Source organism: Condylura cristata, unplaced genomic scaffold (assembly GCF_000260355.1).
Source record: "Condylura cristata isolate star-nosed mole 26May11 unplaced genomic scaffold, ConCri1.0 scaffold00008, whole genome shotgun sequence".
Taxonomy (NCBI): Eukaryota; Metazoa; Chordata; class Mammalia; order Eulipotyphla; family Talpidae; genus Condylura; species Condylura cristata.
The window spans coordinates 44,399,189-44,417,760 of NW_004567109.1; the positions used below are offsets into that span (position 1 = coordinate 44,399,189).

Consider the following 18,572-nt stretch of genomic DNA (forward strand, 5'->3'; position numbering starts at 1 on the left):
TGCCTGTGTGGCTAAGACAATCCAGTTGTAAACTGAATGTTGCTCAGAATATTTTGATATTATGTTTATACAAAAAAGGGAGGTCATAACATAAGTTAGCAGTGGACAGTCTGATTTTTCAGAGCTTATCCCGATCCACCCAGAATATGTCAGATGATGGATGTTGCATAGCTTGTGTCACTCTAAAATGAAGATAGTAAAAAACAAGAGACACTGAAGAGTGTGCACCTATACCTTGCTAGCTCAGATGATTTCTCATCAACTTAGGGCCTGATTTTCCAGATAATGTACCTTGTGTGTCCTGACTTACTGGTAGTAACTGAATTGAGACTTTTTCCTATCTATTTTACAGCTGATTTGAATCAATGAATCAAAATGACACTGAATGAGTAAAAATTCCAATAGATTTAGCACAGGATGACCTCTAATTCCTAGCATTGGTAAAGGCTTTGTTGGTATTTTTATGTGACACTAAGGGTAAACCAGGGGCTGCTAATCTCTGGCCTTGTGTAACAATGGCTTAATGAGTATTTCTAACATGTAATGGGTTTGGGACTTAGACTCATTCTGACAGAACATATGTGGACTGTCCCTATAAACACCCAACAATCACTGACACAGATTAAAGAGAATTTAGATTTCTATGATACAGCATTTCCTAGGTTCATTCCACGAATGAAGGAAGCTTCCACAATATAAACTATTCCTGAAACCCTATGGACTAGTAAAATTGTCTTATGACAATTTTCAAAAGACATTTAAAAAATTACTCTACTAAAAAATGGTAGTGTTGAAAAGAGAATTAAAGTGTGAGCTGAGGTGTTTTCCTGCTTGTGAGATGTGATTGAGGAGGCTGAGAGAGCCAGGTCAAAGTGACCTGATAGGTTTTGTTGCTCTTGGGAGTTATCTTGTGCAGAAAAAAACGTTCTTTATACTGTGAATTGTGCTAGGCCCTTGGCACGCATAGAATTTCTTGCCTCAATAAAGCTGAGTTATGGGCATTATAAAATGCTACTCAATTTTTTTCCCTTTCAAAAGCATCCAAGTTATTCTGTACTTCTATGGTCAAAGCTACTAAGGATAAGGGCAGCTAACAAATGTATCAAAAACATTGAAAGTGCTACTGGAAATTCCAAGACAACTAAGTGCCCCTCCTCTGTCTCTCCCTATTAGCCCTTGTGATGGCCAGCTTTATGTGTCAACATAAACTTATCAGGTGTTTTTATGTGTTTACAAAAGTCAGCAACTGACTTTAGGTAGTTACCCGCTAGTGCAACAAGGTTATTTGGTCAAAGGACTTGACGACAAAACCTGAGGTTTCCTAGAAAATGAATTCTATTTAACATGACAGTTAAAAAAAAAGTCCTGCTGAAATGTCCTATTGATGTAAACCTGTCAGCCCATATAAATGGCACGAGATTCCTTATACATACACATGTGGCTGTCTGTGCATGTATGTATGCACATGTGTTCATACATAACTCTAACATGTTTCGCTTGGTTCCGCCAACCCCAGGCTGTGGACCACGTTTTATATAACTCTGTATCCTCGAATTCTATCAGAGGGTTTTCTCAAACTCTAAATAACCAGTAAATATTTTGAAGGATAACAGGATATTCCCTTCATAAAAGACTGCCAATTCAATTGATAAGTGACATCAATCTGAACGTGATTGACAGGATAAGAAATAGGAGTCTCAGGTAAAATGAAGCTGGAAAGTACACAGCACAACTTCTACAGCAGCCAGTGACAGCAAGTCAAAAATAAAAATTCAGGTTTTCGATAAAAAAAAACCTACCCAAAAATGTTAGCCAAGTTTGAATCTACTGGTCATGTGGCCTTTGGCAAGCCACTGGCTTTCTTGGACTTAGGATGCCTGGATCACTTGACCTCTAACACATTATATGATTCTAAGCTCAACAAACAAACAAGAGATTCAGAGAAATGAGACATGAACTGATATTTGTTTATTCTATAGATTATTCTCTTAACTGTATAGGGACAGGTCCTGGTGCCGGTGAAATAAACCTCAAGCTGATGGCACCAAACAGTGCAGTGAATTTAGCTGGCTCGAAGTTGGGTTAAAAACAGAACTGAAATATACAAAGAGATTTATGCAGAGAACATATCCAAAGCTACACACTCATAAATATAGTAGTTAATGCACAATGCTTGGCTAGTTTGCCTTTGAAATTAAGTGAGCTGTATCAATGGGTTGTGAAATGTTAAGTCATCAGTGTGTTTTCACTTAGTCTACAGATAAGGCAAATATGCAAAAAGACTAAAAAAGGACCATTATAGAATAATTATTCCTCTATTATTTTGTATGGGAAGAAACCCTCCATTTTAAGATATGCAGATAGTGTAGGCCTAGATTAATAACATTACTTTAACATTTATTCAAACATGTTATTTTCCAGGATGAACTGACCTATAGAAGAAATAGTGAATAAGCTTGAAAAGTGCTAACAGCCAAAACACTTCATTCATGACACATACAGCCAAAAATCAATGACACCCCTCAATTATACAAGTTAGCAGCACTTTCCTCTCATTACTAAAGTCAAACTTCATGTTCAAATTAAAAGTTGTCATTCAACAGAACCACAATATAATGTAAAACAGACAGGAGGCTGTGTTGAAGAAAAACAAGAACAAACCTAAAAATCAAATCTCACTTCCTTGGATATAATATTGAAGGCAAGATTTCTAAGTAATCATCTTTCTACTTAGTTTAGATGAAGGGCTGCAGCACAGAACACTATGAGGAAGTAATCAGGAGGCACTAGGTAAAAATGAGGTAAGGCAAGTACTACACAAAGAGAAGCCAGGTAAAAAAAAAGTTTTAGTTGCCTAGATTTCCTAGAGATTACCAAATTATGAAGCAGAAACAGATCATCCTTAATGAAGAAAATCTGGTTGTTCATTAATTTAAATAAGAATATATGATATAATGGGCCCTCCCTGGGGGCATAGTACGTTAAAGAACAGCACTGCAAAGCTGACTACAGCCGCTTCGCACAAGTTCAATCCCCAGCCAGGGAGGTGACACACATGGCACAGCAGACCTCTCCTGTCTAGCCCACTGCTCGCGTAAGCAGTGTACTTCATCAATCTGCCTGTTCTGTTCCCCATTCTGTCTCTCACTGCCCCCGCACCTCTGGCCTGTATCCCAGTTCTGTATGCATAAATAAATAAACACACACACACACACACACACACAGATGACATAAAATAGGTAAGTTAAAGTCTAGCTTGAAAATTTAATCAATCAAGAAGTAACTATTTAAAGACCTAGCACCTAGTATCTACTACTACATTATACCAAATATAAAAGTATCTTTACAAAGCACCTAATTCATTGGTCATCCACTGCTAATACAGTGAATGTTCTAGTATGTTGTGAAATAAAAACTTACAAATTTCTCTGGAAGATGTTTATTGTTGCTTTTCCGAGAAACTTCTAGATCCAGATGAGATTACTTTGGAAAAGGGGTCCTTTTAGTCCAGGACATCTCCAGGACATCTGCAGTTGTGGGCTAATCAGAGACTGAGAAACCTTTCTAAGGAGAAATAGGCTTGGAAATCAGTAATCTTATTTTGAATTACTATGTTTTAGTGAATGGTAGGAAATCAATAACCAAGCGTCAGTTCAAAATTTCTGGAATGTACCCCAATGTCATCACAAACATCTATTTCCTAATATGATGACTACTTAATTTACAGTAGCATAAAAAACAACAACAACATTGCTAGCTACAAAGTAAATTGTACTTTAGTGCTCATGACTTCTAAAAGTAAGTCTTTTTTTAATATAAGAAATTCACTGAATCAAATGAATATAAGCACAAATTATGCACTAAAACTAGAAACTTCTATTCACACAGAAAATACATGGAAGAATTCATCATTGTAAGAGAAGAATCATTTTTCCAGTAGCCCCACTGCCATAAATGATATTTTCATGAGCCTGGGCCACCTTCTCCAATGGATACTGAGAACCTATCACAGGTCTCAACCAACCAATTTCGATTCCAGCTTGAAGAGCTGCAGCACACTGCCGAAATTCCTCCTAAAAAAAAAAAATTTGTTTTTAATTTTACTTTGTAGAGAACCTATCACTTAGTTTTCAGAACCATTGATCAACTACGGTATCTATGACTTGCAACATAAAAAGTTTCTTACATATATGTGGCTTTTTTCAACTTGTCCACAGCTATAAAAACAGTAGCTTTTTGTAGGGTAACCATAAGTTCAATTTGTCTGAGACGGTCTCAGTTTACAAAACACACACTGTATTAAAGTAATTACTATCTCCTTCCTCTCTCAAAAGTATCCTAACTTGGAAAACAAATTATATTGCTGCCCTAGTTATCTAGAAATGAATCCTTAATTCAGCAAACTCCAAATCCTTAATTTGGAAACTAAATTTAACATCCACTTAAACGTTCAGTCTGTCTGGCTAGGCAAAGTGTATCATGTTTAGTTACCAAAGTTAGAATCACTTTTTACCTACCTTGGTTGATGAATAGAGAGAGACTCCAATTATGCTTGATTCCTTTGCCATGGTGTCCCGTGGTGTTATTTCAATAGGACCTCTGCTACCAACAACCTATTGTGGGGAACAATTTGTCTCCAGTCAAGGATGACTGCAAAATTGAGTTAAATTATGGTACAACTTCAAAGCGGTTAAAAAGAAAAAGGGAAACACTTACTATGACTCGGCCTCCATATGACAGAAGATTCAAATCCTTACTAAGATTTACATTAGCTAACATTTCAATAATCACATTGATTCCACTTTCACCAACAGATTTCTATATGATATAAAAGAATGAAGAATAAGAAAACAAGTAAACACACTGTAAAAGTTATCACATCCCATATATTACAGAAGTATTTCAGATGACATAAAATGTTACATTTTAAAGTGAATGCAAATTTTAAAATGACTGAGATATATATTGATGATGTAATTCCAAGGTACAAATTACAACATCTAAAATGATATAGATTGTACTAAATAAATTGCTATAATGAAATAAAATTTATCTAGAATTTTCAGAAACTTAAATCAATTTGACTTATTTGAAAATTACCTATCTTCAAAATGTCTTTTTACAGAGAAACAACAAACCAAAAATTCAAAACCACAAGGGGCCTCCCATTTTTATTAAAAAACAGAGCAAACGTCATCAGCAGGATTTTTGTGTGTGTGCATTCAGTTTTGTTCTAAAAGAAAGGAGGGAATACAGTACGGAGAGGTAAGACATGAGGTAGAGTCATGTGTGTGGAAGAAATAGAAAAGCAAAGACGTAAGGGACTAAGAGTACAAGTCAGGATTAAAAAACAGCCCAGCAGAGCTGGAGTATGCATTTAGAAAGGTGAGAGGCAGGGAAGAGGAAGAAGTAAGAAGAGATTGTAAAGGAGTAGACTGTGCAAAATACATTAAATGCCATATTAAAGAATTTGGACTTTAGGGGGACATTAATTTTTCATTAAGTCATGCAATACCAGATACCATTTTACACAAAGATAGCCAAGCAGGAAATAAGAGACATAAAAATTCCTATTCTCATAGAGCTCTAGTTTTAGCATTTCTAGATTTTTTTTATCAATCCTTTTTTTTTTAATTTTTTTACATCATTCTTCATTTTGTGCCTTTTTCTATCTCAGTTGTAATCCCCATGGGCTTCCCACCACCAATTCACCCATGTGCCATTACCACATGTGATGATGAATGTGCACTCATTCTATCCCAATTCTGACCCCACTCCCCTTTTCACCCCCTTAAAATGTCTCTGGTATATAGTTGTTCATTTATACTCTATTACATTTGTTTCTCTCTCTCTCTTTTTTCCCCTGATCCCTTATATTCCTGCTATGAGCGAAACCATGGGTATTTTTCCTTTTTTTCCCCTGGCTTATTTCACTTAAGCATGACCCCTTCCAGCTCCATCCATGTTGCTGTAAAAGGCATGAGTTTATCTTTTTGATTGCCGAGTAATATTCCATTGTGTAGATGTACCACATCTTTTTTAATCCAGTCATCTGTTTTTGGGCATTTGGATTGATTCTACATCTTTTGTATTGTAAATAGAACAGCAATCAACATGGAAGTTCAAGTATCCTTTTGAATAGGTGTTTTTGTGTCCTATGGGTAATACCTAGGAGTAGAATTGCTGGATCATATGGAATCTCTATTTTTAGCCTTTTGAGAAACCTCCAAACAGCTTTCCATGAGTTATATCAGCTTGCAATCCCACCAGCAGGGTAGGAGAGTTATTTTTTAAAAAGAGATGCAAATTGATTCTTGATGCAGTGAATAGAAAAGGACATTCACCCAGTTATGAAAAAGAAACAATGAGAACTAAACTAAGTCACCACAGAGAAGAAGAGAACAGAGAAAAAAATATTTGAAAGGCATGTCAGAGGTGAAACTGACAGAAGGAAATAACCAACCTCAGGTGGAAAGGAACATGGTAGTTAAAAGATAGGAATAAAAAAAATGAACTCTGGGTTTCTGCCTTGAGTAATCAACTGAGTAGTGCTGTCCAGCAGCTGATGGTAGGGAGGAGTGGAACTTGGGCTAGAATAGCATTGGAAATCAACAGCACATGTGTGCTAAAAGAAGCCAAGGGAGTATGTGAGATGGATGGGGCTGAGGACCTGGCACCAGAGAAGATGGAAGACTAAAGGTAAAAAACCTAAGGAGTGCTAACCTGTAAGTAATATGGAGAGAAAAGAAGACTGAAAATAAAGGTAGTGAAATGTGAAGAAAGCCAGTTTCCAGGAGATGCAGTCATGGTCAACTGTTGTTGAAAAATAAAACAAGAGCAGCACACTGGTAATTAGGAGCTCACTAGTGACCACTGAGTAGCACTGTGAAATGGGGTGGAAGCAAAACTGCAATGGAAAGCATGGGAAGTAAAGAAAAAATGCTCACCACTTTTTTAAGATATTTGGTGGTAAAGGAGCCATGAGAGAAGAGGGAGCTAAAAAGTTAAGCACGTTTTTGGAGAATAAGACTTAAGCAAAAGGAACCAATAGAAGACATGGACACTACAAGACTTCATGATCTTAAAAGCAATTAATGCAAGGCAAAAATATTTCCTTTAACTAGCTGTTTTCATCTTGGTAAGTACTCTTGGATAATGGTGGAGGAGGGAATACTCAATTGATTCTAGGTTTCCTAGACATATGATAAAGGAGTGTCTTTGTTTTTTTGACATGATTTAGTGATAATAACTTCTGTTTTTCTTCAGTTTGTAATGACCTAGTTTACATAGTATTTGGTACCTGGAAAATTCTAATTCTTTCTCAATATGAGCAAGTAGTTTGAGAATTAGCAAAATAACCACTTTTTAATAAACCAACAAAATTGCAACTATCATTCAAAGAGGACATTTCAGAATCTGCTCAAGTCTGCTGTGGCAATGGAACATAAGTGACTACTAACTATAAATGCTATTTCACAGCAGGATAAGGTAGAGATTATTCCTCCAAAGTATCCAGTTAACAACTTTTAATTCCTGGGCTTAAAAGATCCTGATTATAATCTATGGAAGCCTCATCTTCCATGGAGAATTCCCACCAACAAAAATTGTATTAAGAACACCTCACAAATACAAATCTTTACAAAAAAAAGCAATTTACATTAAAGAATACCAATTTTATAGCAGTAAGACTCTGGAGAGGCTAATTCTTATTCTATATGTATAAATAAGACAAATAATGAAGTTTTGAAGATTAGCTATTTCTGCCTTTTTAAATTAATAAAAGCCCCCCCAAACAGCCAAAGCTATCTTAAAAAATAAAGTTGAGGCAACATACTTTCCAACTTCAAACTACATGAGAGCTATAATGATCAAAAACAGTATGGTACTGGCATAAAAACAGACATACAGGTCAATGGCCTAGATTAAAGAGGCTATGTGTATTTGTTGACTTGATTTATAAGAAAGACGCTGAGAATGTAAGAGAAAGGACAGTCTCTGCCATATATAATGCTGCTAGAAAGCAGCTCCCCTGCCTGCCTGTGACTGTGCAGGTGCCTCTCTCTTGCTTTCTCCTTTTTCTAATAAACCTATCTTTTTAAGAAAGTAAAAAGGTAGATAAAATATTGATAGACAGGAGATAGGTAGAGCTCAACAGTTAAAAACAAAAGGATGAAACTGGGCCATTACCTTATACCTTATACAAAACCAACACAAAATGAACCAAAAACTTTAGTGTGAAATCTAAAACCATAAAATTGCTAATATAAAACATAGGTGGCAAGTGCTTTGATACTGGCCTTAGCAATGATGTTTCAGATTTGACCAAAAACAAAGACAGAAAAATTAATACGTGGTACAACATCAAACTAAAAAGCTTCCACATAACAAAATAAACCAACAAAATGATCAAGCAACCTATACAATGGCAAAAATATTTGCAAGGCATAATTCTGATAAGGGGTCAGTAAACAAGATATCTAAAGAACTCAGACAACTCAATAGCAAACGCCCAAACAATCCAACTAAAAAAAAAAAAAAATGGATCTAAGTAGATTTCTTTAAAAAGGTATGTAGATGGCTCAGGATTATATGAAAAAGTGATCAACATCACTAATCAAAAGCACAATGAAATACCACCTCACACCTATTAGAATGGCTACTAATCAAAAAGAAAATAGGTAACAAATGTTGGGAGGATGTGGAGAAAAGTGAACCCATGTGCATTGTTGGTGAGAATGTAAACTGGTACAGCCACTTTGGAAAACAGTATGGTGTCTCCTCAAAAAATTAAAAATAAAACTACCATCTGATCTAGCAATTTCACTTTGGGGCATTTATCAATAGAAAAATAACATTACTCAAAAAGAAATATGCACCACAAGATTCACTGCAGCATGATTTATAACAGCCAAGACATGGAAGCAACTGAAGTGTTCACAAATGGATGACTAGATAAAGAAAATGTTACACACACACACAGAGGAATATTTGTCAGTAATGAAAAATCTTTCAATAAAACATTATGTTAAAGAAATGTCAGTGAGAGACATCTCTGACATAGTATCATGTAATCTAATTTATACATGGAATCCAAAAAACAAAAACTTAAATACAGAGATCAGACTGGTGGTTGCCAGAGATAAGTGATAGGGGTAGGATATGAGGTTTAAATGTTAGAAAAGGGTTAAAAAGCACAACCTCCCAAATATAAAATAAATAAATCATGGGTATCATGTACAACATGGGGACCATAGTTAACAAAACCACATTGTCTATTTGAACATATAAAAGAGTATTTAAGAAAAAAAATATTTAAGTGTAAAAAAATAAACCTTTAGCACAAACATAGGCATAAAAATTACACAGAGGCATTCAAAAAAGCCAACCATTATTGATAAAATAATTAAAATAAATAAATAAAAAATAGTAATTTTAAAAAAATGTAATTCTTTCACAAAATGAAATTTTACTTTAATAAAATTGTATAACTTCACCTTAATTTTATCAATATAATTAACTTCTCTGTGATTAAACACTTCATGAGCTCCATTTTGCAAAACAATCTTTTGTCCTTCCTCAGTGCCAGCTGTGCCCAAAACCTTTAAGCCATAAGCTCTAGCAATTTGGCATGCTGCTAGTCCAACCTGAAAAACAAAATGTAACTCGATAGTTCCAGATTCTTCGCATTCCTGTATTTATTAAATATATACAATAAGCTCTTTTTTTTAGTTCTAACCCAATTGTTAAGGAACTTGCATCTAAATGAAGGGGTAAGTGCCATAACTAACTTTTTTAAGCATACCATTTAACAATATATGACATATACTGTCTAGGTGGAAGGGACAGGTATACAGGCAAGTTGATTTCTATATCCATATGTTCAACATTTGTTGAATGTTTACTACATGGTTCTTTATGCAATAAACTTACCTCATTTTTTTAGGCCAGTGGTGTGTGGCATGGTAAGAGGATTCACCAGAGACAGAGTGAGGAGCAGAACAGGTGAATGTACTGAAATACACTGCTATGGGAGCAGTGGGGAGACAGGAGAGGTCTGCTGTGCCATAAGAGGGTTAGCTCCCTGGATGGGGATTGAACCCAGGTCACAGCAGTGATAGTGCTGTGACTTTATCTCCACCCCACCAGGGAGGGCCCAAGAAACTTACCTTTTATGGGAGGGGAAAGATGACAAGTATATGAAAGCAATAAATTAATAAAGCAAATTCATAAACTGAAATGTGCCTTGAAAAAATCAAACAGCCCACTTCAGTAGAAAGATTTAGGAGCAGGGACTAAAGTTAGATCATCAGGAAATGTCACTGAGGACATGCAACCCCAAAAAAGAGAAAGACAAGCCACGTGAAGATCTGGGAAGCTTCCAGGAGAGTGTGGTAGGCAAAATGGCCATGGCCAACCTGGTAAAGTGGGAATGAATTTGGGGTGTTCAAAGGACTGAAAGAGGTTGAATGTGGCTTGAGGGCAGAGTATGTGAGAGAGGATAGAAGACAAGGCTTAGTCAAGACAAGACAAGAGAGAGGCTTAGTCACACAGTGTTTGGAGATACAGCTTTGGATTACAGTTAAGAATGATGGAGAACTACTAGACAGTTTAAGCAGAAATGATATGAGGGAAAGAAGGATAACACACAGGCATCCCTTGTTGATTATAAAGGAAGGTAAACTCATATGGATTAGATATAATAAAACAGATTACAGTGAAAAGTAGTGACAACTAATTAAAACTGCAACAGAACCACAGAGACCCTCCCCTCCCAGGTCTAAAACAGACCTTAAAGATGGTATGGTATATGTGAGTGATGAACCTGAATAAAGCTGAGTTAAGGCAAAACAAATTAAAATACACACACAACCCTCACTGTCCAAAGAGTGGGAGAAACATTCTATTCCATGAAATACAATACACTATAAAATACAACTGATTCTGGCTATTTGAATTTTTACTTAAAAAAAGGAAACTGGCTATACTAAAGCCACATTCTAAGTGAAAAATTTAACATAAATACATCTCCTTATGATCTCACTACTTTAAAGGGGCCCTCATAGCTATTTTAAAGGCACTGTTTATTCTATTCTTCTCAGCAATTATTTGTAGCAATACTCTTTCAATAGATTATATGCCATGATGTGTCCGTTCTTTTATCTACTTTTGCTGACACTTAAATAGGGCACTCCCCACCAACACATTTGGATAATAGCTATGTCCATAAATTTCAGACCACTTTAAATAAAGGAATCTGAATTAAATGAGGACAGAAAGGGTGAACAGAAGCAAATCAGAACCCAGTACTGTTGCCCTCTGATCGGGCAGGGAGGATCAGAAGCGCTTCGCACTAGGTCACCAGCCTATCCCTGTCAGCCGTGGATTTAACAAACTCAGCCAGCTAGGAGAACAGTGTGGATTTTGCCTTAAAAAGAAAATAGTGGTGAAGCATCCAGGCTTTTTACAAGAGAGTAAAGGGAATAAAAAGAGATTTTCTTTAAAGTCTTCTCTCTTCTTCCTACTGAAATCTCTCCCTTCCATACAGAGCAAACCTTTAGCTTTCTGAAAACTAAAGCTATTTAAATAAATATATATGTTTGCAGTTTCTTTGGTTATTGAGGATTACATTTAATTTAACCTAAAAACTGCATCTTTGGTAAAACAAAACAATGGGACTATCTGACAAGGTGTATCTGTCATATTTTCTCAACTCTGTAAAGACAATCTTGGTGTTTTTTAGTAAATAGTCTGATTTGTGAAATCCTTCAGACTTGATTTGTCTGAGGTTCAAATGTTGTGATTCATCTATCTAAAATAACAGAAGACAACACATTGAATTTTCTGTATTACCTTTCGAGGTAAATTCATATTTTACGGATGTCACTCATTGTTCTGGGGACAATGTCTATCCAACAGGATACTTCTTTCAAGCCACTCGCAGAGCACATGGTGCACTGAAAGGGTTAACAGGCTTCTCCAAGGTGAAGCATGTAGCCTCAGGCTTTTTATTTTAAAAATGCACAAATCTTGTGTCTAAAATTCCTAAAGCCTCTACAAGCAGGATAGAGGTCATATGGATTTCTTGTTCAATTTCAACCTTAGAGCTCAAACTTTTCCCTCTAAGCTCCTCAGAGACAGATTGACAGCCGTTCCTTGAAGAGGTTTTTGACAATCAGCCTTGTGTTGGGCGATTTCACTGACAGGCTTAATTCATAAATTCTCAGTTCTCCCTCCCTTTGTCTCTCTTCTCCCTCCCCACCCCCCGTCCCATTAGCATTTAAGCTGTGGGTTGCGGTGTTAAGGACACAGTTGTACACTGTGCACTCCATGAATGTCATCAAAGCACAGTGGGCAAGCAGAGGAAAGGAGATAGAAAGAACTAAGAATTCACAGTATGGCTTTGCAGTGCTGTCTGGGGCAACACAGGTAGAACTTTAATGAGCCCTAGTTTCCTTATCTAAGGGAATATGGAATTAATATTAACCTTAAAGAATTGCTTAAAATTCTAGTAAGTAATCTTATATATGCTACTTGACGAAAAAATAAAGTTAGTTTATCTTGGTCCACAACTGACACAGGGGGACAATCTAACACACACATTTCTTATGGAATGATCTGCTGGACTTATGAACCAAGAGATGCTAAACTAATAACAAGGAATCACCAAAGAAGCTTTGCTACATTCTGGGAAAAAGCCCTCTTTACTACATTTATAAATATAGATTTTTTAAAAAAGATTTATTTACTTATGCATACAGAACTGGGGTACAGGCCAGAGGCAAAGGGGTGGTAAGAGGATTCACCAGAGACAGAGTTGGGAGCAGAACAGGCAGATCGACGAAGTACACTGCTGAGGAGAGCAGTGGGCGGGTCAGGAGAGGTCTGCCACTCCATGTGGTCACCTCTGGGGCAGGCCGGAATTGAACTCATGTGGAGGAGGCTTTAGCTTCTCAGTGCTGTGCTTTAACCCACTGCGCCACCAGGGAGGGCCATAAATATACATTTTAAAGTGACCTGGACATACAATGAAAAACTTGCAAAAACATACTCATCTCAAAATAAACTTAAAAACACTTACTCCTCCACTAGCTCCATGAACCAGAACACTTTCTCCAGCTTTCACATGGGCACTGCAAAAGAAAGCACAGGTCTATTACCTTACTTTGAAGTTAATTAAGCTCAGATATTTGCCATGATTCTTAAGGAAATTCTACCCTCAACTCAGCTAACATCTACCCAGAGAGCAAATACACAGCCCAATATAATCTCCAAGCTCCACAGTATCAAATAGCAAGTCTTCAAAGTTACAGATAAAAAAGACCTTCAATTCATTCATTCATTTGACAGACGTTTACTGGGAGTCCTTTATGCACGAACACTGTGAGGGATGCTGGGTTCACATCATGCTGCTACCTTCTGAGAGGACACAGTCCTTGAAGGTATGGCTAGTGAAACTGCAGAACCTAGAGGAGCTGCAGCTTCTCATTCATTCCTACATGTCCCACAGAAAGTGCCTCAAAACAGGTTTATTGGAGTCCAGTCGTCTTCTGGAGTCCAGTACAATACCCAAGTAAACACAGTAGGGAGACTATTCACAGGGGTGAGAGTCATTTTTATTTCTTCTTGCCTTTGAACTTGAGGTCACACAAGCCTCTAAGCCCTCATTTCAGAGAGCAATGCCAAGTCAGCAATGGCAAGAATGTAAGAAATAAAATAAATCCTGTTACAAAGGTTCCCATATCACCCCTTAAAATGTCCAAATCCTCTGGTGAAATGACATATTCTTTTTACTTCTGGTTCATACTACTTTTCTATTATACTGAAAACAAGGAACATGCAGCAAGGCAGACAGGGGATGCTTTATCATCCCAGATGGACAAGTGTTAATGTCACAAGCCAGCAGCTGTTGTGTGATCCAGCTCTGACTCTCAGGGAGGATCTCTTACTTACTAGAAACAATAGGGGGTGGCCACACCATGCAGACATTATGTTCAGTTCAGGAGTGAGAACATAGTTACCCAGAGTCCCACTACGGCTGTGTGCCAATAGCTGACAAATGGCAATTATGAGCAATAACTGAAGCTAACTCCAACATTTGTGCTTGGAGAGTGAGGGCAATGAGTTAAACTGACAATTTGAATAATAAACTGAGATAGCTAATACTGAAATGTTCGACTAGTCTAAAAAGTGAATTACAAATTAAAAAAAAATGAATGAGATAGAATTAGTTATAATAAGGATATGAAATATTTCCCAATAAATTTTCTTTTAAACATAAACAGCCACTCAAGTATTAAGCATGTTCTCCTAAACCTCTAGGACTGGAGTGAGTGAAGGAAAAGCAAGCAAAATCTCCCCGCCAAAGCCCCTACTGTCATTATTCTACGTAGAGTCTTTGTAGTGGTTACTGCTATGTATCAAACTGATTGGGTCATGGTGCCAGATATTTAGTCAAACATAATTCTGGATGTCTATCTAAAACACTATGAAGGTGTTTTTTGGATAAGGTTGACATTTAATTTAAATCCATAGGCTGTTAAGTACAGTAGACCACCTTCCAAAATAGGGGCAGGTTTCATCCAGTCAGCTGAAAGCAGAATAAAGATTGACAATTCCTGGAGCAAGAAGGGATTCATGTCTGCAGACTGCCTTTGAACTAGAACTGCAACTCCTCCAGGTCTGTAGTCTGGTGGTCAGATTTTTCTTACAATTTTTTCTCTTTCTCATATACTTATATATCACTATCACCATTCATTAAGCACTGATTCTGTGCCAGACTCTACTAAGAGTTTTGCATACATTAGCACTTAATTCTCACCACATCCCTGTAAAGTAAATGCTATCTGGTTTTCAAATCAGCAAACTTCAGCTGAGACAAAGGAGTAACTTGCCCAAAGTCACACAACCAGCACTAGGTGAAGACTGGACTCATCTCAGATCTTCCTGTCTCCAAAGTCCATGAGCTTAACAGACATATACACAACCCTGACTATAGCACCTCTTGGACCTGGGATGCACTCTTTCTGGTATACTTAGGACTTCGTCCCCACGGTTTACTATATTCTAAATGATGATGCTGATCAGGGTTCTATGCTCACCCCAGTACTGGTTTCACTCCCTGAGGAATTTCAACCACTTTGATCTTGTCAACTTCTCCTCCATGCTCTCAGAGTCCCAAATTTATATCTCCATTGTTCAAGTTTCAGACTCTTTCATCCAGCAGACTATTGGATGATGTTTCATCTTCAAATCAAAACCTAAACTCAGTTTCCCTTTGAAACCTTTTCTTCCCTATCTTTGTCAAAGATAAATATTACCTAAGTTAAAAAGTTAGTTCTTAAACTCTCTCCCTCTTTTTCCACATGCAAAGAGTCACTAAGTATTCCTGGTTTTATTCTCTAAACAGATTTACCTTTTCTTTTCTACCCCTTCTTCCATAATAACCCTTGCTATGGGGCCATAAGCTTCTTTTCTAGAGGATTCTCCCTTAATACCTTCCCCATCTCTTTTTCCACTCCAGTCATCAAATAAATCCTTCACATAGCAGGTAAGGGATCTGAATATAAAATATCACACTCTTGAATAAAACATTTTATGGTCCCTAATCCCTTACAGAATAATGTGTGAGCTCTATAATCTAGCTTTTTATAATCTAGAAACTGATCTATTAATAACGACAGCTGGCATTTATAGAGATTACCATGTTCTAACCTTTTTCTCTGCCACCTTCCCCTTAAAATCTCTCTAGCAAAATCTAATTGTTATGGCTCTCCCCAGACAGGAGGATGTTTTTCCTCATAATCCAGGCTATTCCTACTGGTTAGAATGCCATTTTTTCTCCCAGCAACCACTGCCCCCAGCTAATTTCCTTGGATCCTTGTCAAAAGCCTCAGAGATCTGATTATAATACAAACTCTCAAGTCCCAGCATGAACCCTGACCAATGAGTCTGGGGAAGGGACCTGTCCTGTACTTTTAAATCAAGGCAGTTAAAGTTTCCATGAGTAGAGATAACAATATTTTTGAATGATAGCTTTTGAATAATATAAGTCTTATACATTGTCCCACCTCATTACCATAGACATGGCCCTTGTGAGCCCATAAATCCCCATGTGCATCTCCATCATTTTCCATATTATATATAAAAAGCATCCTTATGTCTCTATCCTAGTAGGTGGTGAGCATTCTGAAGACACAGACAGCACTTTGCTCTCTTTGTATAGGTACTGGCTGGAAAAAAATCTTCCAAATTAGCAGTTTTCATGTACAAATCTTTGATAGTAACTAAATAGTAATGAAAAATGATAGACAAGAGGACAGACAGATACAAGAAGGAAAGCAATTAATATTGCCCTTTTTGGTGACTGTTAAAATTCCCTGAATGTGTTGTTACCTGTGAAACAGAGCTCGATAAGCAGTAAAATAGGGGATCCCAATGGCCGCCCCTTGTTTAAAGTCCAGCTTTTCCGGCAGTGTGTAAACAGTGTGGTCTGCTGCAAGAGCATAATCTGCATAGCCCCCAGTGATAGTGCTGCTCGTGAAGACTCTGTCACCTTTCTGAAGAAAGCGACACATTAATACAGGCAATAACTCTCAGCACATTTCAATATGTCCTACAATAAAAGTATATGAAAATGTTATAGCAGGCAGTGGGGTAGATATAGAACAGATTTCAAGAAGCATCTAGGAATGAAAGAAAAATTCATTTCCTGAAAATCATTGAGTATGACTATATTACAATTAACTCTGTTTTGACAGCTTAAAAAAATATGTTGGATTAATTTCAATATAATTCAACATTTACTAAGAATCTGCTATAGGGAAATCATTACTTAGAATTCGTGAGAGCCTTCAAGAGCAAGACAATCCCTTAAAATGTAAGTATATTAAGCTCTAAGAAGAGAGTGAAAAAAAGGACAGCAATAATTCTAAAATAAGCAAGCAAGACATATCATCTAAAATAGGTATAAGGAAGTTATTCCTAAACTGAGAAAATAAAGCATAGCTTCACGGAGAAGCTAACATGCAACAAAGGATAAGATTTTAAAGACTAGAAGTGGGAAACTAGGGGCGAAGTAAACAAAATAAAGGAAGGAATAAGGGGTTAATGGCAGAAATCAATGCTGAGAAAATACAGTAGTATATATTCCAATTAATAAGCAGGCTCATGTACAGATGTAATATCTCAGGGGATAAAATGAAAATAAATGAAAGCTGGAGTATAATTTCCTGGAACCCTTGTTTATAAGTTTCTGTGTAATTCTGCCAAGCAGGACCATCAGTCTGAACAAAGTCACAGTGATGAAAGAACATGGAATAGGCAGGGAAGAACAAACAGCTCATGACTAAAGAATAAACTACAGGATGCAAAGGAATGAGAGATAAAAATAGAAAGATAGGCGGGAGAGAGAACATGAAAGAGTCCCCTTTCAGAGTACTAACAGTTCTAACAACACCCAGAAATCTATAAGGAATTAATGTAAGAATTCAAATGAAGTTGTAAAACGATCAGAATTCTCAGGAAAAGCTGAGTGAGGGAGAGTGCAGAGATAAGCTTCAAACCCCAGAAGTGACCAAGACTGTCCCAGAATAGAGAAACAGATCTCAATGGAGAAAAGCTAAGCTCAGATTTAGACACAGCAAGAGGTTATAGAGGTGACATTGTGGGCCCAGTGCTCACCAATGCAAACTCTGTGCTGATGAATGTTTTCTCCATGTGCACTCTTCAGTCAGATAGCCACAGGAAGCATGGAGCTATTGACATTTGAAATGTTGCTAGTATAATTGAGGAACCAAATTTATTTTAACTTCATTTAACTTTAAATTGTGTATGTGGCTAGTGGCTTCATATTGAACAGCAGAACAAAAACTTAGTAGAAATTCTAAGCTAAAGATATCACAAATAATGGAAACCAAGGAAGTGCATAAAATCATTGTAAAGAAGATAGAGTACAAAAAGCAGAGGTCTAAGAAGGGATGGGAGTCCTGGGCAACACCAAGATTTGAGGCATACAGAGAAAAATGTCTTGATAAAAGAAGCTCAGAGAGGCAGAAAGAGGACCAAAAGAAAATGATGTCATAGAAGCTGAGGAAAAGTTTTCTTTTAAGAAAAAGTAGCCAAGTGGCCAGGAGAGTGTCAAAAATCACACAGAAGTCAAGAGAGATAATGACATAAAAGGGCCCATTAACTCCAGCAGTAGAGAGGCTATTAGTGACATTAACAAGAATCATTTCAGTGGAGCTTGGGGGCAGAAGCCAGATTGCCAAAGGCTGCGAAGTGGGAAGCCATAGGAATCTGTCTTCCTGTGTGGAGTATGTTAATCTTCTCAGTCACAGTCCAATTTTGGTAAATGTGCTGCCAAACTTGAGCAGGTCAAGGAATTATGAAGAAGGATACTAAAACATGAATATACTATCTATGTTTCCTCTGTCTTCTGGATATAAATAACAAAAGCCTGAATTGTAACTTTTTTTTTTAAGATTTTATTTATTCATACAGAACTGGGGTACAAGCCAGAGATGTGGAGGGTGAGAGGATTCACCAGAGACAGAGCAGGGAGCAGAGCAGGCAGA

At 37.0% G+C, this 18,572-nt stretch overlaps 1 protein-coding gene across 3 annotated transcripts in view; it reads right to left on the minus strand.

The window, feature by feature from the left end:
* The window catches only part of CRYZ (crystallin, zeta (quinone reductase)), a 40,305-nt gene that overhangs the window by 10,010 nt on the left and 11,723 nt on the right, over positions 1 to 18,572 (minus strand). The window contains exons 4-9 of one of the 3 annotated variants that reach the window (XR_001145266.1): positions 16,393 to 16,556; positions 13,079 to 13,130; positions 9,495 to 9,644; positions 4,717 to 4,818; positions 4,518 to 4,613; positions 3,421 to 4,073 (exon numbers count right to left, since the gene is read on the minus strand). Coding sequence is in view for 2 of the 3 variants with exons in the window: in XM_004679126.2 (XP_004679183.1) it covers positions 3,909 to 4,073; positions 4,518 to 4,613; positions 4,717 to 4,818; positions 9,495 to 9,644; positions 13,079 to 13,130; positions 16,393 to 16,556 (729 nt within the window). In the remaining variant the exon portion in view is untranslated. Of the gene's footprint in view, positions 1 to 3,175; positions 4,074 to 4,517; positions 4,614 to 4,716; positions 4,819 to 9,494; positions 9,645 to 13,078; positions 13,131 to 16,392; positions 16,557 to 18,572 lie in introns of those variants that run through there. The other 2 variants (XM_004679126.2, XM_012722667.1) reach the window with 2 other exon arrangements.